Source organism: Pempheris klunzingeri, chromosome 2 (genome assembly GCF_042242105.1).
Source record: "Pempheris klunzingeri isolate RE-2024b chromosome 2, fPemKlu1.hap1, whole genome shotgun sequence".
NCBI classification, from domain to species: domain Eukaryota; kingdom Metazoa; phylum Chordata; class Actinopteri; order Acropomatiformes; family Pempheridae; genus Pempheris; species Pempheris klunzingeri.
The window spans coordinates 22,558,684-22,582,746 of NC_092013.1; the positions used below are offsets into that span (position 1 = coordinate 22,558,684).

Genomic DNA, 24,063 nt, shown 5'->3' on the forward strand with positions numbered 1-24,063 from the left:
CAGCCAGTGCAATAGGTGATTTGGATCAACTGTGCATAACGTGCAGAAGTACTGATTCAGTACAGGAGTCACTGAAATGCAGTATCTCACTGTTTTCAATAAGCACCAGTAGCTGTAATTAAAGACACACACGGCATACAGGCGTCTTGTTTAGGGACAACAACTGGACTCCTTGTTCCACCATAGCATCCCATTCATTGCATTGAATATTGCTCACTGATGAATGCTGAACAAGTTCCTTAGACTTGTATGAATTTGGCATCATAGTTCATGAGAGTTAATTCTCTGGCTGAAAATACTGTACTGATACAGCTCGTTGGACCAAACTCACCAGCCAAGCCCCCAGAATTAACACCAGTATGAAGATTCCAACCTCTGATCTATGAATAATGGTTATCTAACCACAGGGTGTGGCTGTGTCAGATGAGACGGGTTGTCTCAGGGACTCTGTTGAGCCTGAACAGGGTTTGTTTGGCTTTCTGGATAATGTGGGGTGTTTCCAACTGTCCACTGCTTTGTTTTTCTTCTCCTGGGGAAAAAGAGGTTTTGGTCACTGATTGACTTCTGGTGATTGAATGACAGCACTGAATATGAATGCTAAAGGTGACTGGCTCACTGCTCACTTCGCCACAGTCGCTACCTTGTGAGGGAACCTGCCATCATTTGGACTCTCACTCTGCTCTGAACATCTGTTTGGCTGCTAGAGTTTCAACAAAATCGTATATATCTGATCTGGTCACATGACAGATGTCGACATTGTCTCCCACGGACCAGTAGAGGAGCCTGTCGAGGACAAACAGAGCCTGCAGACAACTGAGAGCCAGGAGGGAGAAGAGGATGAGGAGGATACAGATACCGATGATGGTGCAGTTGGTGAAGATGAAAATATCCATGGTAGTTAGTTTGATTATCATATTAACAGACAGTTTGATTTCTATATGGCACTGTGTAGTACAGCAGGCTTTGCAAAGTGCTGTACGAAATAAAAGTCGTTAGAATAAACTGCAGTTAAGAATAATCTGTGTAAGTTTAAAATCCAATTCAGTGAACAGATAAAATAATATAAAATTCAAACCCATAGAATCAGTTTTTACAAAAGAAAATATGGACTTTGTGAACGTGTGAGGTGATTCCAGACATTATAGTTCATCTAACTTTTTTTTTTTTTACTGAAATGTTTTCTTGTTTTTCAACAACAAAATCACTGTCGACAATTCTGAGGGTCTTTTTTTTTTTTAATCATTATTTGGAGCATCAGAAACTCTCCTGGGACTCTTCTCAGGCTTCTCTACTATACTCCTATACAAGAGCTGCAGTTGCCCACGCCTTTGCTGTGGTTGCCCCCCCCCCCCGTTCAGCACTGACAAACCAATCATTGCTGCATCCCATTCTGCTATGCCAGTGCGGGAATGCCACACCAGATTTAGAAACTCTGGTATACTGCGAAATAAAGAGATTTGCCTGGCGGTGATGGGCTTAATCAGCATTGTGTAAACTCCTAAGCTTGAATGTAACGGACATTCATTCATATGTAAAAGTCCCACTCTTGAGCTTTAAATACACTGTTATTTAAGAGTTGGTGGTTAATGTGCATTAGGCAACCAGTATGGTAGGACTGACCTGGATCATGCTTAAGAAATGACCTACCTAGACCTCCAATGTTTGTTTGCCTTAAATCAGCAAATGAATGAATAGAAAATAGATGAGATACCACTTCAAAGATGACTTTACACTAGATTTGTCTTCTAGGCACGCTGTGGTGCTGATTGAGGTTGAGCATTTGTTTAAACGTCACCCTACTTGACGTCACCCTTTGTTTTGGTCACAGCTTGTGTGGATCAGATTTCCTAAAAGTTTCCATTCTGACAACTGATTGTAATCTGTAAAGACGGACGTTTTAGTGGATGGAGTTGTGAGTCTGCGCTCTGAAGCAGAAACTCCTCAGGAAGATGTAGTGCAGTTCATTTTAAACTATTGGACTGGTTAATTGCACGTTGTGTATGTAAGAGGTTTACGCCTTAGCTGTTTGTCTGCTGTCTGCCTGTCCACATCCTGCCTGTTGTTACTGTGTTGTGGTATCTGCCCAGCACTACTATACTATACCTTTATTTGTCTGAAAACTCCTGCCATCTATGGCTTTGATTTATGCCCTATCTCTTTGTTTCTAGAGCATTTATTTGTTGGCATAGTAATCAGCCTCTTTGTAACCTGTTACAGTAGGTCTGCCATGCTCTCAACCTGCTTGTATCTGTCTGTCCTTTCTCCGTCATGACTTCTGTCTTCTCTGTCTGTCTTTGGCTATTTTTATTTCGTCATCTCTAATACAAGGTTGGGTAATGTGAGCAGATTCTGACTTGGAACAAGTTCATTAAGAAACATAGTTTTTGATTCTGCTTATCGTTTTAGAATTTTGACCATCTGCTCTTCATTCACAATGTGGCTAAACATGCGTCAGCATATGTTAATTGTCACAAAATGGCGTGAGTAGTGAAACTGTTAATTATTACAGTGAAATGATTTCAGAGAAGAAGTCCATCCAACATGAATGAGCATTTCCTGTTGTTTTGACATCACAATGCCTCAAAATCAGCTAATGTCAGAACTAAACACTGAACTTAGGCGTGGTAAGATGGAGTATATTAACATTTCTTATTACATCTCTTATCAGAGATTATCCCAAAAATGACTGTTGGCAACCTCAGTCTGCTTCAAAACGGTTTGCCCCCCAACATATTTTGTTTCCATTTTTAAATTCAGAAAAAGAAAATTCAGTCAGATGTGGCGCTGATAAGCAGAATCAATAAAGTCTGAGATAAATGCCGACTGTAGTCCTCTAAGTAATGTCAGTGCTCTGTCTTTCTATCAGACAACTGTCATGTTAACAACAGTGGAGGAGACTCGACTAGAATCCAACAGTTGATTGAGTGTCCGCGTGAGTACAAACATCGGCTGCTGCTATATACTGCCATACACACACACACACACACACACACACACACACACACACACACACACACACACACACACACACACACACACACACACACACACGTACAGATGCCATTTCCTGCCATGAAAAGGCAAAAAAATCATGTTAAATAGATCTTACATTCTCTAAAATTCCTCAATTTTCACTTACTGTCGGACGATTCTGACATCAGTTGACTTACCATGATAACTTTTAGAACTTTTTTAATTAATTAATTTATTTTTTTACATTTTTTTACATTTACATGCCATTTTCTTTACCTGGTGGTAATGTGCCTCCAAACACACATTCTCCATGCTTCCAGTGCTCTTTCTCTTTGATAGAGCAGGCTGTGGATCTTGATTGAAGAAGAATTGACTGTAGTTAAATCTGATGTACTCTTGGTGGAAGAATGTCACAAGTTTACTTTCACTTTTTTCCCACACTATCTTGACGTCTTGGCAGAACAAGTTTCTCATCAAGCAGGAAAATTGGTTCTTGACAGAAGTAGCATTAGTATCTTTTTGTCAGTATACTTTGTTTCTGCAGAATGTATAGACAGTCTGGAGGTGAGGTAGTACAGATAAACATGTCACAAGATAGATGTTATGTTACACAATTGCTTTCTCACCTGCCTCCTATAGTGTCCACCCAAGCATGTCGTTTTAATTTATGCAGGTTTTGCCTCTTAGATGTCTGCTTCCACTTGAACACAGTGAACAAGAATTAATTTTTTTTTGAGAATCTTGAGCCAGAAACAATGTTCCCATTATTCAGAATAACTTGACTTCAGTGTCAACAGTTTACATTGGAAACTGTTTTTTTATTTGAGCGAACTGACCCTTTAAACAAACATACTTGAAGTTGTACAGTCTTCTTCTTACTTGCAAATTAAATTTATTTTCAACTATGTTGGTTTTTCATTGCTGGCTGAACTGTCTTGCTGGAGACGCACATATTGTTCCACCACATGAGCTTATTGAGCCTCTTGTCTGGTAGTAATGGCTTTTACTGCTGCTTTGGTCATTTTACTGCTACGTTGTATTTTTAACCATAGCCTCGCCCGACTGGTTCTCAGCTTCTCGCACACTTTTCTTCTTCTTTAGCAGATCTTTTGCATTTTTTTTTTCTCTGCATGTGGCCTTTGTAGCTTTACACCAGATTAGTTCACTAATCTCCTTGTTTCTCTCTTTTTGTCTTTCTGCTCTCGTCCTTCTCTTTTTTTCTTTCTTGACTGCCTCCATGTCTGATACCAGTCAAACATCAGACAATGTTGATCCCTTTTCACTTCTCTTCTTTGTTTGCTGGCTGCAGTGACATTTGCTATCAGCTGCCAGTTACATACAAGTGTTGCCAGCAGTTTCTGCGACACTGTTTTCAGTGTCACTTGCTGCCATTGTGGTGGGGTGCAGTAGTAGTTGTAGAAGTCCTCCATCGGTGGTAGAAATTTTTGAAGTGGATGTTGTTATAGACTAATCTGCTGGTTGAAATACGTGTGGCACAGCCGAACTGAACACCATTTCACTGACACTGAAAGTTGTGAAAGAAGACTTTAGGTGGATTTCATAGAGATTAATTTACAATGACGTGAGTTGATTTTTGTGGTTTATTGTGGGAGAACCGTGATATGTGCAGATGAAAAGACATTGAGGTGTCTGGGCAAAATGTTGTTGAAAAGTTCAGATGATTATATAGGTGACATTTCATTGACTGTAGTTCAATATATAGTAGGTTTCACACGTTAGCCTTAACTTATTTCTTCCTGTACAAATGTGGCAAAAAAAGATTTACATTATAGTGTTCTTGTGCAGATATGCAGGTGAGATACCACCAAAGTGATGCTGGATTGTTTACTTGCACCTTGATAAGTCTATATCAGTCATTTATTTAATTTCCCTGCACAGAGTAACTACACAACTTTCAGGTACAGTACGGTAAATAAAACAAAAAATGAATTCTCTGTGCGGTGGTAGTCACACTAGAAGTTCTTTTTCACTTAATACTTGAAGCCAATCCTTTAATATGATAAACAAGATAAGTGTCACTTATCACTGATTCTTTTATGCGCAAAGTTGAAAAATGAGCACAGCCTCACTTTTTTGAACAACTTCAGTAGCTAAAGTGAAACATTAGTTCCACACATAACATCTGTACTAACCAGCCACTAACCCAGCTGGTACCTCCCCCCCAGTCGGTGTAAAAGGCTGAATAACTGCTGGTTATTGTATTAACAGGATGTTAAGTTGGCCTGTTGGCCGTTTGCAGAGCTTGGGACATATTTGAATTGATTCAAATTCAGTGTTTTCTTACAAATTTTAAGTGTCTTTCTTCACTGATTCCCTCGTTTTCTTTTTTTTTCTCCCTACAGCGGTCAAACAGCTGAAGGAAACTGTAAGTTCTTCAATCCACAAACTGGCCAACTTTGATGGTAAGAGCTCAACCGAACTTCAAGTAAAAAATACTTAATGAATAATTTCTTTAAGTCCTGGTTCAGTCTGTGAAAAAGCTAAGAAATGAGAGAGAAAACAAACTCAGAATCTGATGTAAAGTCAGTTTTTACATAAACAGTGGATTGGCGGCTGAAGCTCAGTAAAAGTGTTTGTTCATTCAAACTCTGTTCTATCCACACTATTATTCTGTTGACATGTATGAACTGAAAATTAAGCCCTCGTGTTTGTATATGTGTGTTTGTAGAAGTGATGGACGCCCACTTACAGAACAACCAGACGGCAGAGGATGACATCCTGGCCAGTCCTGATCGACTCAAAGGTAGACACACACACACACACACACACACACACACACACACACACACACACACACACACACACAATCCAGTTTTACACTCTCCATGTCCCAGCTGCTAAATATACATTAGTTATGATTGATTTGAGTTTTTCAGTCTCAGGACAACATGAGGCTCCAAACATCCCTTGATAGCCTTTTTTCTGAAATGATACATTTTCACCTTTGTTATAGAATAACCATCAGAAACTTCTCAGTAGATATATTTTGGGCCAGTACTTTATTCATTCTTGTGTTGGTATTATTGAATGCTGGAGAATATCGTGACGGATTTCTTTAGAGCGCTTGTTCATTTATCAAATTTCCGAAGTTTTAGTTGTTTTCAACAGTTTGACTTTTCGACCGACTTTCTGTGAAGTAGTCCTCACAAAGGGCAAAACTGCTGACTAGGAGACACCCTACCATAGAGACCCTTTGACCTGTGACCTGTGTGTTTGCTGTTATGAGAGGTCTGACTGTTTGTCATCCTGTGGATTCTCTGTGGACACACACAAAGCTCAGACTCATCAGCAGCCATGTGTGGGGGCTTTACAGTGCTGAAATACCTTTTCTCTGGACACTTATTTTTATATTTCTGCACTTCATTGCATATTTATATATAATAATTGCAGTATTTTACCTGTGTACTATGAGCTACACCCTTGGGATGTAGACTGCCTCTCTTTTAATCTAACCTCCTTCTAAACTAGATTCTAACCTCACCCCTAAAATCAATCTTGACCTTAAAGCAGAAAGAACAGACAAAATGTTCTTGCTCCAAATGTCTAAAGGTCTGATTGGATCCAAAAAACACACACACACACACACACACACGCACAGTAACAGTGAATGGTACTAAAGCGGCTTTTGTTGTTTCAGTTTCACCACCTGCACCCTGCTGTGCCTCAAACACTATAATCCAGTCATTCCACTACATGTACTACATGTGCCTTTCTATTTTGGTGTAATGTTTTTTTTCTCACCCTCATTTTGTCTGCTGGTTTTGTCTCTTTTGAGAGATCTCTTTTTACATCTCTTTTTATCTTTATATCTCTTTGGTTCACGCTCATTCTGTCCCCACCTGGCTAACCTTTTTGTGTGTGTGTGTGTGTGTGTGTGTGTGTGTGTTCATAGGGAGTCAGATGGATGCCAAAGAGTCGGACATGTCAGACACTCTGAGTCCCAGCAAAGACCGCAGCAGTGACGACACGTCAGGTTAGTAAAACACACACAGTCATGTTTACCAGAATTCATTTCTCATATTTGTCTTTTGCAAATGTGATTCTATTTCCGCTTCGTCACTGATTCGTCATTCATCAGTTATAATTTCAAGTTTTTTTTTTCCTTTTCATTTCAATTGCTTTTGACTTTTATTTGAATATTGTTGAAATGTGTTTTCTCATCAGTGTGCATCTGTTACATGTAGAGCATCTAGACTGTAATGAATTCATCATGGAATACATTTTAAGTCACTGAGAACAGAATAACATTTTGAATTATTTACTGTTTTTATTGATATTTCAGAAAAGCACATAAATCAACTTTGTAGGACAAGACAACACTGGTGAAAATGCTGTTATGTGTCTTTGTTAGAAAATATTAATATTTATTTATACATATATGTATATATATCTTCAATTGACATATCTGGTTGTTTACCTTGTAGCTGTGTAAGGTACTTTGTACGTTTGAATATTATAAAGTCCCTTTTATAAATTTGTGTTTTTAGAAATGTGTGTCTTTGTGCGTGTTTCAGACGGCAACATGGACGACCAGGAGCTGAATGAGCCACAGAACAGAGTAGCTCTGCTCAAAGGTAACTACGGCAGCTTGTCCCTGATCTGTAGTTCAGACTCAAACCTAGGTTATAAGCCAAGTGACAATTTACTGGCCAATTTCAGTAATGCTGCTAACTGTCCATTTGGGGGAGCTGTTCAGTTGTGTTGGCAGCTGCAGCTCCTTTTAAAAGCTTTCCTCCTTCAGTCTTTATCAACTTTATTAATTTGTATGACATGACCATTACATGACACAATGAAAAATAAAAAAATAAAATAAAAAAGAATAAAACGTTAGGTTACTGATTTTGTGTGTGTGTGTGTGTGTGTGTGTGTGTGTGTGTGTGTGTGTGTGTGTGTGTGTGTGTGTGTGTGTGTGTGTGTGTGTGTGTGTGTGTGTGTGTGTGTGTGTGTGTGTGTGTGTGTGTGTGTGTGTGTGTGTGTGCAGCTGAGTTGCATCGGGCTGGGCTAGAGCCTGGAGACACGGAGCAGATCATCCACCATCTCCACAGAGAGCTTCTGGAGGCCCAGGAATTAGCCAACACTGGCAAGCAGAGATGTCTGGAGCTACAAGGTAATTAACAGTATACAATAATCCCACTGCAATTAACCACAGATATTACGGGGGCTGTGACTAAATACCAGCTTCGTTTAGGACCCACTACTTCTTTCTTTTCCTCCCATTTCACTCGATGGTTTGAAAATCAAATGCGAACTGATAAATTTCCTAGCTGAGCAGGTTCTCCAGAAATGTTCGCTCTGTGGACTGATTTTCCCTTCAGTCTTTGACTGTAGAGTTGCTGGCATTGTTTTGAGGAAATTTGATTTCACTCTCCTTGTATGTCACATGACATCATAGCAGATTAGTGAGACCAAGATGACCATATGACCTTCTGTGTCTGTCTGTAGCTCTGCTGGAGGAGGAGAGGAGGAGTAACTCTCAGCAGACTGAAGAGTCGACCAAACAGATCCAATACCTGCAGAGTTAGTACACATACACACACACACACACACACACACACACATTATACACTTGTATGTGTTGTAATCTACCTTGCTCCCATCTCACTCCCTGTGTGTATTTGTGTGTTTAGCTCAGCTCGGGAAGCTGCAGGCTGACATGGAGGCACTGAGGGAGCAGAGGGAGAGCACCATCTGCACCACCAGAGAAGAGCTCTACTCTGCCCAGGAGGAGGTACCACTGCTGCCTATTACTCTCTGACTCCCTCTCATTTCTCCAGGCACATCTGATGCCTGATGGCTCTTGGTGCACTTTACTCCTTACGCTCTCCGACTGACACAACTTCTCCTGAAAGCCCTCTAATTCCTCCCAACTCCCCTCTGACACACGGTTACTGTTATCTGGTAATTACCAGAGTTTTTATTCAATCTTTTTTATTAGTGTGTAAGAAATGGCCTATAGTGAACTGAATTTATTTGATTTCAGGTTAAAATGTTATGAGACAGATAGACATGTATTGTACGGGCAGGCTACATTGAGCATGTTTTATTTAGAAGTGTAAAAGTGTAAAAGCCATGCACACGCCATTTGTGTTCTGCAGGTGTAAGCGCCTGCACATCAGCTTTGAGACTTATTTTAATTAGAATAAAGTAATGTGTTTTTTAATAAAATACATTAAGAATCTATATGCCTTGAATATATATATATTTTTTTATACAGCCTGCCCATCACTTGTTTATAAGCTCAATAAACACAGATAATATTTGACTGGAACTTTTTTTGTACAGGACATTGAAATCTTCCAGCACACATGAAGCGGCACTGATTTTCTTTTTCTATTGGAGACCCTCTCTGACACCCCTGTGAATCCTCCTAATGCCTCTCTGACTCTTTCCAGACTCTGAGCTTATTCCTCCTAGCCTCTGGCAACCCCCCGACTCCACTCTTCTCTTCACTGACTCCTTTCCCACTCTTTTGGACTCCTCCCTACACACACAGTCAGTTCACAATAAATCCCAGTCATCACTGACCAACGGATGGATTGTGTTTCTGCTGTCAGATTCTCGTCCTGCGGCACGCCATGGAGGCGGCCACAGCGGAGCGGGAGCGTGAGATCGCCGGCCTGCAGGCCGACCTAGGCAGCGTGCGATCTGAGTTGGAGCATTGGAGGGACACGGCTGCCAAGTACGAGGAGGAGATCAGCCGACTGCAGGAGGCCTTCACTCAGCAGCAGCAGCATCAGAACACCGCCAAACAGCTGCAGGGTGAGCAGGGAGAGAGAGAGAGCATTGTGTGGGAGCCTCAGAAATGCCATATCTGCCATATTCAGTGTCTTTCTGAACCATTAACAGTATGAAAATTATATTATAACTAAACTTCCTCTGTCTCTCTGTCTCTCTGTCTCTCTGTCTCTCTCTCTGTCTCTCTGTCTCTCTCTCTCTCTCTCTCTCTCTCTCTCTCTCTCTCTCTCTCTCTCTCTCTCTCTCTCTCTCTCTCTCTCTCTCTCTCTCTCTCTCTCTGTCTGTCTCTCTCAGTGGAGTGTGATTCGTTGCAGCAGCGGTGTTTGTGTCTGCAGCAGGACTGTGACAGCCTGAGAGTTGAACGGAAGACTCTGACAGACAAACTGCACCGCCTGGAGACTGAGCTGAGCAGGTACACACACACACAAGCACACACACACACAAGCACACACACACACAAGCACACACACAAACTTTAAATCACAGACCATCAAGGCTTTGTCCTTCATGTACAAAAACACCATTACTGTTAAATATAGCGATGTTAAATGTTACAGAACAGATCATGAGAGATATTAAGCCGCACTAGCATCTCACAGGAATGTAAAATGACGTCTCTCATCAACACCTGTCTGTCACACAAACACATTCACTCATCCACACTAGAGTACTCATAAAGGAAGGTGAAATAAATTGTCCCTTAAAGTGTAACTCTCTTGTCAGGAGGTTCAAAGCATTTTCTGAAGCCCGGATTATCAAAATAACATGGATACTCACATTTCAACCATAAATTAAGCATTTCTTTGATGGTTTAAAACAAGGTGTGCCTTTTTTTAAAATAAGTGTTCAAGCACAAATCCCTCACATAACAAGTTCTACAAACTTTGTTCTGCAGGTGTTAATTTCATGTCCAACAATGAACTCAAGTGAACATATCAGACTTTAAACTTTAAAAGTCTATACTGAAAGGTCCCCAAACTCTTCTGAATGTGAAGCTGAGGGTTAAGCCGTAACATATCAGGAATGCATGTCAAACTGCGAGGGTGGACATTAAAAAAGGACCTAAAAGTCTTTGTGACAGCCGTGATTGAGTTGCTGAATTCTGGCTCAGGATGGCTGACAGGAGCGCTGCCAAGTCCACAGGTCTTGATAGATCCAGAGTTTGGAGTCAGCATTAAAAAAAAGGACTTAGGACAAGAAGGACAGTAGATAATGTGGCGTCCAGCTGATTCAGGCACAACAGGATGAGGAGACGACAGCTGACTGAACCAGCCTGAGCAGTCAGCAGGTTTACAGACTGCAGCTCTGTTAAACATTGCTGCATGTTATCATCGGAGCTGAGAGCTCAGCAGGATTTCATCTGAGCTTCAGCTGTGCTTTCACTGCATTCCAATAGACTCTAGGTGCCACAGGCAGCACTTCCCATCAATATCTGTAACGCACCACTCCAGTACAACGGCACATGATCAGATGCAGCCTTTCTCATCTCTATTGAATTCAACGGTGTCTTGTTTTACTTCAAATATTTGCATTAACAGCTCAAAACAAAAGTTAAAAGCGAGCAGAGGGCATTTTTTCCCAGCAAAATGTGTCCTAACTGTTCACCAAACATGTAGCAGTGTTGCCTGATACAGGAACATGCATTAAAAGCCAAAACGAAGAACAAGTGATTATACCTTAATGAAATTTAAAATTAACCTACTGGATCTATTGCATAGTGAAGGCCACATATTTAATGAGTGAGGCAACTGTTAATGACGCAATGAGATGTGATGATTCATCATGTTTGCTTGGTAGTAATAAATCACAGCAGTGATGCAATGTTGGAAAAAAAGAAACGGCAGCTAGTAGAAGTTGTGAGTAGTGAACTCCATCAGTCACAACCAGGTGTGGTCTGCAGTGTTTGTCAGGATGAAGTCAGCCTTAAGCTAGATATTGACCAGAGCAGACTGTCTCCACACTTGTTACAGTGAAGTGTGTACAGTGAAGGTTGAGACCAGATTTGTGTTTGACTTTAGCGTCCAAATATTGTTCAAGACTGAGTGTCTATATATGTGTGTGTGTGTGTGTGTGTGTTTGTGCGCGCACAGCACCAGGGAGAAGAGTATGGTCCTCAGCAACAGTCTGGAGTCCCTAGAGAAGCGGGAGGAGGTTCTACAGGACAAGCTGGGTTCTCTGGAGAATCAACACCTACAAGATGCCGACAGGCTGAAGACCCAGCTGGACCAGGCTCAGGCTCACACACACACACTGCAGAGAGAGGTACACAATCCCTTGAAGTCGCATTTTAAGGATATTTATGATGACTTTTTACAGAAATGATACTATCGCGGTGTGTGTGTGTGTTATTATGTGTGCACATGCAGTATGAAGACACACAGTTGCAGCTGTTGGACCTCCGTCAGCGCTATGAGAAAACGGAGCAGGAGAAGCTGAACATCCACCAGGAGCTGGAGCAGTGCAGGAGCACTCTGAAGCTGCTGCAGGACAAGACCAGCTCTGTGAGTACACACAGACACACACACACGCACGCACGCACAAAGACCAAAGACTATGTTGACTTTTTGTGCTCTGACCTTTATTTGTATTTGCTCAGCTTTAAATCCAGATGTTATTGTTGTCCTGATGTTTACAGGTTTATTCCACAGTTTTTTTTCTTGCTTACAATATTGATGCAGGAGAAGCACCACACTTGCTTATAGACACCGTGGCCGTCTTGGACTTGTTAGTCGTAACCCACCCAGCACTTAAGTTTCACAGCGTCTCTGCTCACTGTCTTCTTGCTAACTCACAAAAACCTTACCAACCAGTGTCGTTTGTATCTCTAAATCAATCTTGAATCAGACCTTCGGTCCTGCTAACTAACACAGAGGACTGATAAGAACCTCTGTGGTGGAGGTAAACAGAATAAATAATAACTAAATAAACAGCAAGTGTGATTCCAACAGATCTATGCAGCTCAATTGATACAAAAATGAACATAGAAATAGATTTAATATTTTTTTTTACTATTTAACTACACTGACAGTAAAAGGTGACATCCTGTGACATCATCATCATTTCTGCCTTTTCAACTGTAGTTGATGAATAACAGCTGCTAGTTTGTCTCTGAAGACAGTCAGAAGATGACAGCGAGACGGAGCAGCCTCCTCCTCCTCTGTTACCCCCTTCTTCCTCTCCTCTTCTTTCTCATCTACCTGTCTTCAACTCTTCCTCCTCTTTCAGTCTTTTGTTGATGTGACAGTAGATCTTTTTCCCCAGGTTTTGCTTCCCCAGAGCTTTTCAGAGTAAGAGTCCTGATCCAGATTCACAGGACTAGACCAACAAACTTTTTTATTTTGAAAGGATGATTCCTGTTTGTTACAACTTTGGTCTTATTTTCATAGTTTTGTACATCATTGCTTTCAGTTCACTCTATGTGCCCTGAGAGTTAATCACTGAGATTTTGGTGGCATGACTAAACAGACAGAAGAAAGACAAGCAGTCAAATGATCGGACTAGAATAGAAACAAATCTACAGGTTGGACGAAGTTATTTGAAAGAGAGAATGAAGGTGAATGGTAAAATGATTCCCCAAAATACATATTGTAATTATCCATCAGAGAAGACATACCTGTTTCCATCTTCTTCCTGTCCTACTGTACTTACAGTAATTGAGACCGTTTTCCTGTGTAATGAGGGATTCAGTGGGATTCAGTCACATCACTTGAGGCACATTCTGCTGCTCATTCTGGAGACACAAAAGGCTTTATACAATTTGTCCCATATGCAGTAGCACTCCCCAAGACATATAAACAGGCTTTGATGTGTAAAAATGGTCTAGTTCCCCCTTAAGAAGCTGCCCGTGTGGACTTTGATAGAAAACAATAGGTTAGATTGTTTTGACAGGCATTATCCGCCACCGGTGTGCATTCTTTGCCTTGTTGTGCTCCCAGATCTCAGCAGCTACTGACCCTATTAGAAATGATTGATCAGACTTTGAAAATAAAACTCAACTTTTGATAATCCAGATTTATCCTTTAAGTTATTTATCTCCACCAGGCACAGCATGTCATGTATTGTTACACTAGTTTACGGGAAATGTGTGAACCTGTCTAGCATTTTGTGATATCAGCTGTGCTACTTGTTTAGTTTTTTGTTAAAGATATGATCAGATCCGACTCCACACACTTCCCTTACAAAACCAGTGGACTGTTATCTCTGCTGATGGGACGTCCTGGTGCAGAAAATGAATGAGCTGAAATCTAACAGGAAAATGTTGCTGTTTAAAAGAGCTTGGTGGCGGCTGGTGTTTGGTGAATGTGGCTGTTGAATGTGTAGAGATGGTGGTGTTGCTTTGTAGAAACAGCTGATTAGATACAAACCTGCTTTCCTACATTACCCCCCCCCTTCTCTCTTTATCTGTCTTTCTGTGTCTCTCTCTCTCTCTCTCTCTCTCTCTCTCTCTCTCTCTCTCTCTCTCTCTCTCTACCCCCCCCCCCCCTTGCTGTAGCTGCTCCATCCTCCATGTTGGTTTTGGTTGATTTGCCGGCTGATTTCTTCTTATCCCTCTCCCCCCCCCTCCCTCCTTCCCTCCCCTCTAGCCATCCATATTGCAGCCTGTCCAAGCCATATTCATTGGCCTTGTCCTGGCTCTGCTCTACTGGTGTTTCGGCCAGTTGTGGTAGAAAGGTACACACCGACATGACATCAGTCTGTCTCTCTGTCTGTCTCCTTTACCTCCATCTGTCCATCGTCTGTGGAAGGAAAGGTGAACGAGGTGAAAACATTGTCCTGATCTTTGAGGAATTCAGGGTCACATGACCAGAAGAATAAGCTAAAAACACCATACACTGGTATACCAACATTTTAATAGCATTTAATGGCATAGCATAACATTTTGACCCCACACAGTCTTCCTTTGGCTAAAATGATTATTTTCTCCAAATCTAAACCAGCATCATGAGCTTTAACCTTTCATGCACCTATAAAAGTAGTTGTCATTTCATGTGTATTTACAACAGAGTTGCAGTTAGGCAGGCAAATGTTAGGACAAGTACGTAATTATAATAAACAGTGTAAAATAAAAAAAAAAAGAAACAAATGAAAGGAAAAATGAAAAGTGATACCAGCACATCAGTGTTGCTGGCTAAAGTTATTGAAGCCACTTCTGGACACACATGGTGTTTAATATGAAATGAATTACCACCCTTAAATGCCAGGAATGTACCCAGCTCAGTTTTAGATGAACTCAGGAGGCGCCATAGTCCGCTCTCAAACCATCAACATTGTGTCAGGGGGAAGCTGGGCTGGGTACCGCTTGAAATGCTTTTATGGTAGTGTTGATATGATACCTGAGTTCTGGTGTGAACCTCACTCTCAGCAGTATTTTTTTAACAAAAGAAGCCCAAGTCTGATTTCAATCAGAAATGATCTCATTAAAGGCACATAATGTTCAGTGCAGTCACTGGTCAGTGCCAGTAACGTGTACGAGTTAAAAACCCAGCACCAGACATTGTTATGGTAGGCAAAGTTGGTGTTTGGACGAACATGCAACAGGGTTTTGTTTTACACAAGTAGCACATCTGGAAAAAAACATTTACATTAGTGTTCACCCAAATACATAAACATTAACAGATGAGAAGGAAGACGAGTTTGGGGTCTTTTTGTTTCAGCTGTGTTAAGTTATGATCTTAAGTTTTAGTATTTTGCAATTAAATCCATGATGTTTTAAACTGTTACATAAAGGTAACCAGACCGTTAGTGTTGAACCCTGAATTCTGATGAGCAGTACGCTCTCTTCACCTCCAGCACTTCCCTTTTTAAGATCATCATCATCATCATCGTCATCATCAGCAGCATCACGGTGGTCTGTCTTTCTCTTGTGGTCTGAGCAGCTCTAACTGCATGGGTATCAGTCCGCCTGCCTGTCAGTCCCACTCCTGCTTCTGCTCTGCTGCAGCTAACACTAAACTCGGCTCTTTAAAGGGATGGGCACCACCAACCAAGCCTTTTGTAGTTTCCTCAGTGACCTGTTTCAGTTTTCTTTTCGCCTTCAAATTAACATTAGACCCCAGTGTCTCAGAAGAAAAGCCCTCTGGCTTTTTTAGCATGTAGCACGGCACTGAGTATATATCATGGTTCCTTCTACAGATCGAGTAATAAGCTGTTACTGTCTGTTGGCAGCTAAATTAAAACACTTGAATGATCAGTGATCTGGCTCTCACACAGCCTGATGGATTTCTAGCAAATTTGGTCAACTGTCTTGCAGTTTGAGCAGTTCCACTGTTGGACTTCCTTCATGGCTGATGTCAGATGGCCAGTTATGAACAAGTGAGCTTGTTTTAACATTATTGGAAGAATATTTTACATGTTGTGGCTAAAACTGAATTGAGATTATCACTGGACAAAATCAATTGCTCCGCACAGTGTGAGTACACGCTAAAGTTTGATTATTTCATTTGAAAAAGGGCGGACGATAGTATATTTGATTCTTCCAGCTTAATCTTGATAATCTCTTGTTCTCCCAAAAGACAAAATTACAAGCTCTCGCAAGTGATACAGAATTCTTTTCATTTGTATTATTAAAAGCAAAACCCTTCTGGTGTCTCAGCAGTCCAAACACCAAGAAGCTGGAATAAGAAAAGTTTACTTTCACTACAGTTTTAATATGGAGACGGATCCCTTTAAAGAGACGAGCCTTCATATCTGATCTCCTCTCTATGAGAATCCATCACTAACACTTTCCTCCAGCTTCATTCATGTGCTGTCTCACTTTCAGGGTGCTGGTGCTTGTGTCTTTTTTTTTTCTTTTAATTTTATTTCATGTTATGCATCATTTTCTCAATCTCAACAGGATTTGTTTCTTCTTTAATTCTCCTCTTATTTCATCCAGTCTGCTGCTTAATCCGTTATTTTTTCATTTTATTCTCTCTTACTTTTCCTGCTCCCAGGTTTGGTCTTTAGTTTACACTGACTCATTCATCTTTTTGTCTTCTTTTGGACTCACTGCAGTTTTTTTTCCTCATTTTCAAATCATCCATCATTGTGTCCGACATGTTCGTCCTGTGTTGTGCTGATTGTGTTTGCTGCTTGTCTGATTATTTGGGAATGTCTGACCAGTGTTTCCAGTCATTTGCTGTAAAGGAAAACTGGTCTGTAACTTTTCTGTTTTTCTACCCAGGTAACCTCCTCGGCCTTCTTTACTTAACTGCATCCAGCTATGTTTTTTATTTTACCTCCTGTTTTTTACTTTCCACTACCTCTCCTGAAGTTCCAAAAGATTATATTTTTAACATATTTTTTGTTTATCTTTTGTGCAATGATTTGTGGCAACAAGATCATTTACTATGAACCCATATGCTTCTCTTCCATGCAGCTTTCTCATATTTTATGCACATGTAGAAATTCTTGCAGCTCAAAAACAAACGCTGACTGTTCTCAGCTGAAACCATCTGTAGTGTATTTTAACAGACAACAGGCCCCGCTGATAAAAGGACTACACAGATTTTGGACCTTGTTGATGACTTCATCTGTAATCACTTACATGCGCTTTGAAACATGCAGATGTTTATGAAAGGAAATGCCAGGAACGTTTAAAAAAAAAAAAAGACCAATCTATATTTGGCACATCAAGCTAAAAAAAAAAAAAAAGTCAAATAACGTTCTCCAGGTAGTTATCACACTGATGTATGTTAAAGTGTTCATTTGATGCTGTAAAAAAAGGGGGCGCGGCATCATAATTGACAGCTAATCCTAATCCACGATTGGGTCGGGTGGGTGTGTGGGTGGGACCTCGATACTGTGGCTCCACTCCCCGATCACTACCGTGCACACTCTGACTCCAAATGCGGTATTGTGGTATTTATGTAGTTAGTCTCATGAAAAAGCATGTGGCTGAATGTCTGCACATGAAGTTATTTTCGATGAGGAAGCTGTCCCAAACCTTCATCTACCTCTACATGATGCAAAACTTGACAGTACTTGTATGCAATCATTGTCATACACTACAGCTACAGAGCTGATAACTCGCCCTGTAAACAAGCAGTTAAAGTGTGTGACTAAGATGCAGTTATTATCAGAATAGTCATGTCAAACACGACTGTATTAACTGTATTCAGGTGTCGGCGCTTGTATCGTGTTTTAATGTTTACGTTTTTAACATTTATGTTTCCCCTCTTATTTTGTTGCCCCGTGTGAAGAGTTGTACCCGTTCTGTCAGTGCAGGTGTCTGTGTGGACCACAGGCCCAAACATTGAGCCCATACATTGATGTTTTCCAAACGACAGTGATGATTAATGCGCATTGTCCTCTATAGATGAAGTGTGCACTCTTTTAGATAACCTTTCCCAATTAGATCAATAACTGAAGTGTATAAAAACAAAAAAAATATAATGTTTTGGACTTCATAGGCTTGTTTTTTTTTTAAATCATCTTTTTTTCTATGTCCATCCTCTTTACTTTGTCTCTCTCTCTCTGCTCCTCTTCATCCTCTCTCTTCTCATCTTTATTCTCTCTCCTGTTTTCAGTCTTTAGTCCACTCTGAGTCAAAGCGCTCGGACATGACGATGCAGACTAACCGGATGTTCTCTCTCTCTCTCTTGGACAGAGCGGCTGGAGCCCCTGGATGCCGGTCATCGCAGTGATGGTCGCCGTGACGGCAGCCGTCCTCTACCCCAACCTCTCCAAGAGCAGCTCCACCTAGGACACACACACACACGCACACACACACAGACACACACACGCACACACACACACAGACACAGACACACACACACACGGCGCTGTGAGGAGAGCATCACTGCTTTACTTGTATAAAGTCTAATTGTACATAATTGTAGAGGGAATATAAAGGTTGTGGTTTCTACAGAGGATTCAGATGCTTCTTGGTTTATTTTGTTTTTGTGTGTTTTTTTTGTTTTTTTTCTGCAGCGGGGGACTTTTGTTGTCGTTTTTATTCTCTGCTCTCTCTCAGCTGTGGTGGGGGCTTTTTGGTTTTCGTCTCTCTGCTGATTTCCGGGTAACAAAGCGTTCTCCAGCAGGCCGAGCTTCCACACGAAAAAAACCTGCCAAAGGTGACGTTCACACCCGTCCCGTCGAAAGCGAGCGGGACGGAGGCGCACGCAACGCTTTCCAGCAGCCTCAGTCCAGTCTGGGGAACATGATCCATATTCACCACTGCAAAACTGGCAGGTCTGCATTTGCTGGAAGGAGCATCTGCACACCTTCTGATAGATTTCATCGGCTATTGGAGTCTGTTAGCAGGCAGTGTTCGCCTGTAGCTGTGTCAGAACTGGTTCGAAGCGTTGGGGCGGCCTGGGCTGCAGCCGTCCGTCCGACGGTTTCACCTTCAACACATCGTTTCTGAGGAGAGATCTACAACGTGCTCATCCTACCTTAGAACCATCTCATATTCAACTTTAATTTTACTCATTAAATTCTTCAAACCAGCTCAGTGCTTTTACCTGCCTCCTTAAAATGTCCTTTTGACATCTCCTGTCGCTTTCTTAAAATCATTGATTACTTTGGATATTAGCTGCTGATATTTGGTGCCAGTGTACTCTAATCCTGTTACTTAAGCATATTTCCTATTTTTTCCAAAGTAGGCAACTGCTTCAGACCCATAGTGGCCCCAAAGGCCCCAGTTAGTCAGTGTGGTACTATTTCTACTTTGAGGTAATTTTATTAGATGCAAATTTGTTTGGTAATATGCATGACCAAAGCACAGTAAAAACTGTTAGAATGGTAATATCACCAGTGTTTTCTACCTAATCTTTAGGCTCTGTTGTACAAGATCACGTTTTTCTAACTCTCATATTCCAGTTGACATTACACCTCCATGGTGCATATTCTCAAACAAATGTGTGTTTAGTCAAATTATTGCAAACTAACGGACATACAGCAAACCTACAGGGCAGGAAGTGTTTAGGGCTGTCGCTTTTTCTTCAGAATTCAAACCGGTTGAATGAAATCCAGCTTGACTGCAGCCACAGTGTATTTTAGGATCGGTTACATGTTCAAAGTCATTCGAACTGATAACATGTTATCTTGAATGTGTTCAAAGTAAATTTTTTTTTTTTTCAAAAAAGTGACAGCCCTAGTAACAGAACTTGGACTCTTGGGAGGAGTTCAGTAAACCCACATTAAAATACCGTGTCAGTACATGATGAAAATAAAATCTCCCTCATAGTAAATGTACCACCAGGCTGTTAGCGCACATCTGAGTGCCTCAGTTCACCCTGCTAAGTGTTGTAGTAAACAGCCAACCTGGGTCTGTTGGAAAGTGTTCACACACAGGCGGTTTCAGGAAGTCCTGCTCTCTTCTGTTCTGGTTTTAGTCGGCCATGTTGGATGTCTAACACGGCGTTTTCTCTGTGTTTTGTTTTTTTCTTTTCAGGGGAGTTCGGGTCGGGGTTGAAACTTGAAGCCAAATTATTAAAGTTCTAATCAGATTTATTTTTTATTTTTTTTATTTTCCGGGCACAGAAAAGGGGGTCAAAGTGCCTCTGATGTAACTAACACCACAGTTTGTGTATGTGTGGGGCCAGACCCACACACACACGCACACACACACACACACTTTCTCTGATAAACACACATGCGAACACACACACACTCGGTTTACATGACTGCCAGAGAGCTGCCAGTGTTAAGAGTGTGGAGGGAAGCTGGAGGCGATCTGCAATGTCTTACTAGCTTTTTTTCAGAGCTTTCAGCTGCTGCTTCTGGCTTTCTTCAGACGATGGCATTAGCTTAGTTGTCATAGTGTTGGCTCAGAAGCAGTGAGCGGAGATGGGGGGTTAAAAGCTCTTACAATAGCTAGTGAGTGGACCTTGAGTTGATTACTTTGTCGGATTCTTTACTGTGGCTTCACCTCAACAGGCTCCATCGGCTGGCTGATGATTTGTAGCCACGTTGACGGCTCTTTGTGGGTCTGTTGGCCCAACACTTTGTTCTTTGGTCAAATATTTCTGAATGGATTCAAAGTTCATAAGATCCACTCGTCCAGTCCTGTCACATCATGACAGAACGACTGAATTCTCATCAGTAAATCCGTTGTTACCGTTAATACGTTCCCGTTAGCTTTAGCATCAGAGTAATGGAGTAGGAACCATTGCTGGCTTCATCTATCTATAAAAACTTCTTGTCAGTCAGACGTACTATGTAAAACACAATAATTCAGGCTTTTCTCACAGTGAATCTACCATTTGCTCTTTTCGTCTTGATCTATAAGTTGAAATGAGATTTCAAAAATGATCATTTTTTACAGGCCATAATGTTACAAGCTGCATGTTTAATCTCCTTCTGTACATGTTCACACTTATGCTGCAGCAGCCATTGGGTTGATCCAGACTTGTGACTTGTCAGAGCAGATAACCTTTCTGTCAGACTACAGCCTCGACTTTATCCAGAAGTGACCAGGTTTCTTATCTGACGTGTTACACTTCCATCAGATTAACAGAAAAAAAGTTAGCATGTGGTTTGCTAAACACTAGCATGTGTCAGGCGGTACTTTAACAGGCATGTTAAAGGACCCCTGTGGAGTTTGTTTTTAGTTCAGTGTTTCTGACCAAAACGCATTAAAATAAACACGGTAAATTGGAAATCCTGCATTGTTTACATCCACGATGGCGCGCTGCCAGTCTTCTGGCTGTCAGCTGACAATTAGCAGAATGGAACACCACGTGCATATGCACATGCATGACGCACAAACAAAAAGGGGACCCACTTGTGCCAAAGCATTGCGTCAGTATCGCCCATAGTGGTCAAATCCCCCACAGGGTTCATTTTAAGCGTTTAAATTAGAGCTGAGTCCCAAAGTCCTGCTCAGACCGATGAGACAATCCACCAGCTGAGTCTGAGATGTGCTAAAACTCCCAGCATACAGCAGATAATGAGGCGTTTGTCTGATCTGAGTTACTGTAACTACTATTTTTCCAACTTTCAGAAGTTAAATATGGACTCCAAAGAGTTCTAAATGAGATACCGTCTCTTTAACTTAGGGAACAACATGGCCTCTCTTCTTTCTTTGTAACGTTTTCTTCCTGTTGGGCAACGAGAGCCTCTCAGAGCTGCTAACATGGCTACAGAGTTAAAAGCTTCAGCTCAAGCAGATGTTAAACCGAGGTGTGTGTGTGTGTGTGTGTGTGTTTGCATGTGTGCGTGTGCTGGTGAACCGGGGTGTGTGTGTGGTGGTTCTCACCCTGGACTCTTGAGCAGCCTTTGTCATCGTTCGTGTACTCTGTCTTGTCTCCGTGTTTAAACAAAAAAAAAAAAAAAAAAAAAAGTAAAGAAAACAACGAACAAATATTCCTGATGTTTAAAGAGAAAAACACTACAGAGAGAGAATTGTAAAATAAAATGTTATTGAATGATGTGCTACTAGACTTATTTTGTTAAAATTGTTTAGAGATATGAGAGGGAGCTATGTAGAGGACACAGTATGATGATGATGACGATGATGATGTATTGAATATGCAGAGCAATGTTTGGATTAAAGTTGTAGCAAGCTGACCCACCAAACCAGCTTCTGTTTGCTCTTTTCATTCACAAACTCAAACACAACGAGAGCTGAACTCTGCAGGACATGTGGAGCCAGAAAACACCTGGTTACTGGTCCTATGACCTGGTTTCAACTAATCCAAGCTGATGTGACGTTATCAGGTTTGGTTTTTCAAAGGACGCTAGGGATCGACTAGACACCTAATAATTACTAAAATAGAATCTCAAATGTCGAGATTTTGACATTTGGGGTCATGAGATGATTAAGACTCTTCTGGTTTATGTGTCTGCTCACTACATCTGTGAGCTAAACTGACAGCTTTAGTTACTTTCAGTGAAATCTCCAGGTTTTGTTTTTTCTTTTCTGCTAAATGAATGTTGAAGTAGCTGGGATTGGCTCCAGCTCCCCCACGACCCTGACAGATAAGCAGTACAGACGATGGATGGATGGATGGATGAACGTTGAAGTGCTCCTTTGTGAGTTGAGTAAATTCTTCTACTTTTTTACCACCATTTATTCGAACCGTCTTTTGGATCAGCTGGAGAATGCCTCGTCACAGAGCTGAAAACGGCCTGTTTGTCAGAGATACTTGGTTCTGACAGGACAGCACAATATGATGATCTCATAGACCATGATGCATTGCTGTAGATTAGCATAAAAGTAGGTGAAATTACCTCAGACAAATGCAGCAGTGATACTATTTGCTCAGAGAATGGCATAGCCAGTGTGGTTATCTACACCACAGTTTGCTTTCTGTTTATTGTAGCTCATCTTTTAAACTTGTATCCCACATCGGCACCTCCAGCCCTGACGCGTGGAGCTGACATATGGGAGCAGTCTGCTTTCAGGGCTTTTTGCCAGAAAGCAGCTGTTCCTGTCCTGTCTGGAAGCAGAAGTTTGACTTATTCTAACCCAAAGCACCTTTTCCTAAACCTAACCAAGTAGGTGCTGTGTCTAAACCCCATCAAACCGTGACTGTAAACTGAATATCCATGTTTTTAAGGAATAAGTAAACCTAAGGCTAGACAATGAAAGTGATGTGGACTCCTTTCCTGTCTGGGTGTAAATAACCACTGGGGGCAACCCACAAACATCAGATGTGGAGATGAGTACTTTTACTTTTAATACTGAAGTACTTTTTGCTCATAATACTTCAATACTTTTTTTTTAACTTGTAGTGGGGTGTTTTCACAGTGTGGTACTTCTACTCCAGTACAGGATCTGAGTACTTGTTCCACCACCCCTGGTCTCTAACAAAGTGTTATATCTTGTAAGTTTGTCATGCTTTAAGAGCCTTAGTCTGAAACAGAGTGAAAGAGACTTAACTTGTTACTGTCTGTCACATAAATGAGGCGGAGTAGAAGTTTAAATTGACACGAAATGGAAATACTCCAAGTACATTTAGCTCCGATTAAAACACAGAGAGGAGGCGTGTGTGACGTAAAACAGACAGAGAGCCCAAGACCGCACCATTAAACAGGCCTCGACCTGTGTGTGTGTGTGTGTGTGTGTGTGTGTGTGTGTGTGTGTGTGTGTGTGTGTGTGTGTGTGTGTGTGTGTGTGTGTGTGTGTGTGTGTGTGTGTGTGTGTGTGTGTGTGTGTGTGTGTGTGTGTGTGTGTGTGTGTGTGTGTGTGTGTGTGTGTGTGTGTGTAGTCTGATATTAGCTGGATGTCTTTACACGACAAACACGCATCAATCATCCAGCAGGAGCGTGATGTCATCTTTAACAGACAGTTGAGACATGTAGAAGGAATTAACAGCTCGGCACACAGACTGTGTCTTCACGCAGAGTCTTCATGTCGAAGCAGAAAAGTGGAAAGAGAGTCTGATATTTCCGAAAAGTTTTTCATGT

General features: G+C 41.3%; 1 protein-coding gene across 10 annotated transcripts in view; it reads left to right on the plus strand.

Moving 5' to 3' along the window:
- slmapa (sarcolemma associated protein a) overlaps window positions 1–18,581 on the plus strand; it is a 54,997-nt gene extending 36,416 nt beyond the window's left edge. For 2 of the 10 annotated variants that reach the window (XM_070840239.1, XM_070840297.1), the window contains 14 exons: window positions 748–894; window positions 2,867–2,932; window positions 5,337–5,396; window positions 5,663–5,737; window positions 6,887–6,967; window positions 7,509–7,568; window positions 7,976–8,101; window positions 8,437–8,511; window positions 8,622–8,722; window positions 9,549–9,753; window positions 10,024–10,141; window positions 11,820–11,991; window positions 12,096–12,230; window positions 18,317–18,581. In XM_070840239.1, coding sequence (XP_070696340.1) covers window positions 748–894; window positions 2,867–2,932; window positions 5,337–5,396; window positions 5,663–5,737; window positions 6,887–6,967; window positions 7,509–7,568; window positions 7,976–8,101; window positions 8,437–8,511; window positions 8,622–8,722; window positions 9,549–9,753; window positions 10,024–10,141; window positions 11,820–11,991; window positions 12,096–12,230; window positions 18,317–18,412 — 1,517 coding nt within the window. In that variant the 3' untranslated portion in view covers window positions 18,413–18,581. Of the gene's footprint in view, window positions 1–747; window positions 895–2,866; window positions 2,933–5,336; window positions 5,397–5,662; window positions 5,738–6,886; window positions 6,968–7,508; window positions 7,569–7,975; window positions 8,102–8,436; window positions 8,512–8,621; window positions 8,723–9,548; window positions 9,754–10,023; window positions 10,142–11,819; window positions 11,992–12,095; window positions 12,231–14,312; window positions 14,401–18,316 lie in introns of all 10 variants that reach the window. The other 8 variants (XM_070840246.1, XM_070840260.1, XM_070840252.1 and 5 more) reach the window with 8 other exon arrangements.
- Window positions 18,582–24,063: the final 5,482 nt, after the last annotated feature.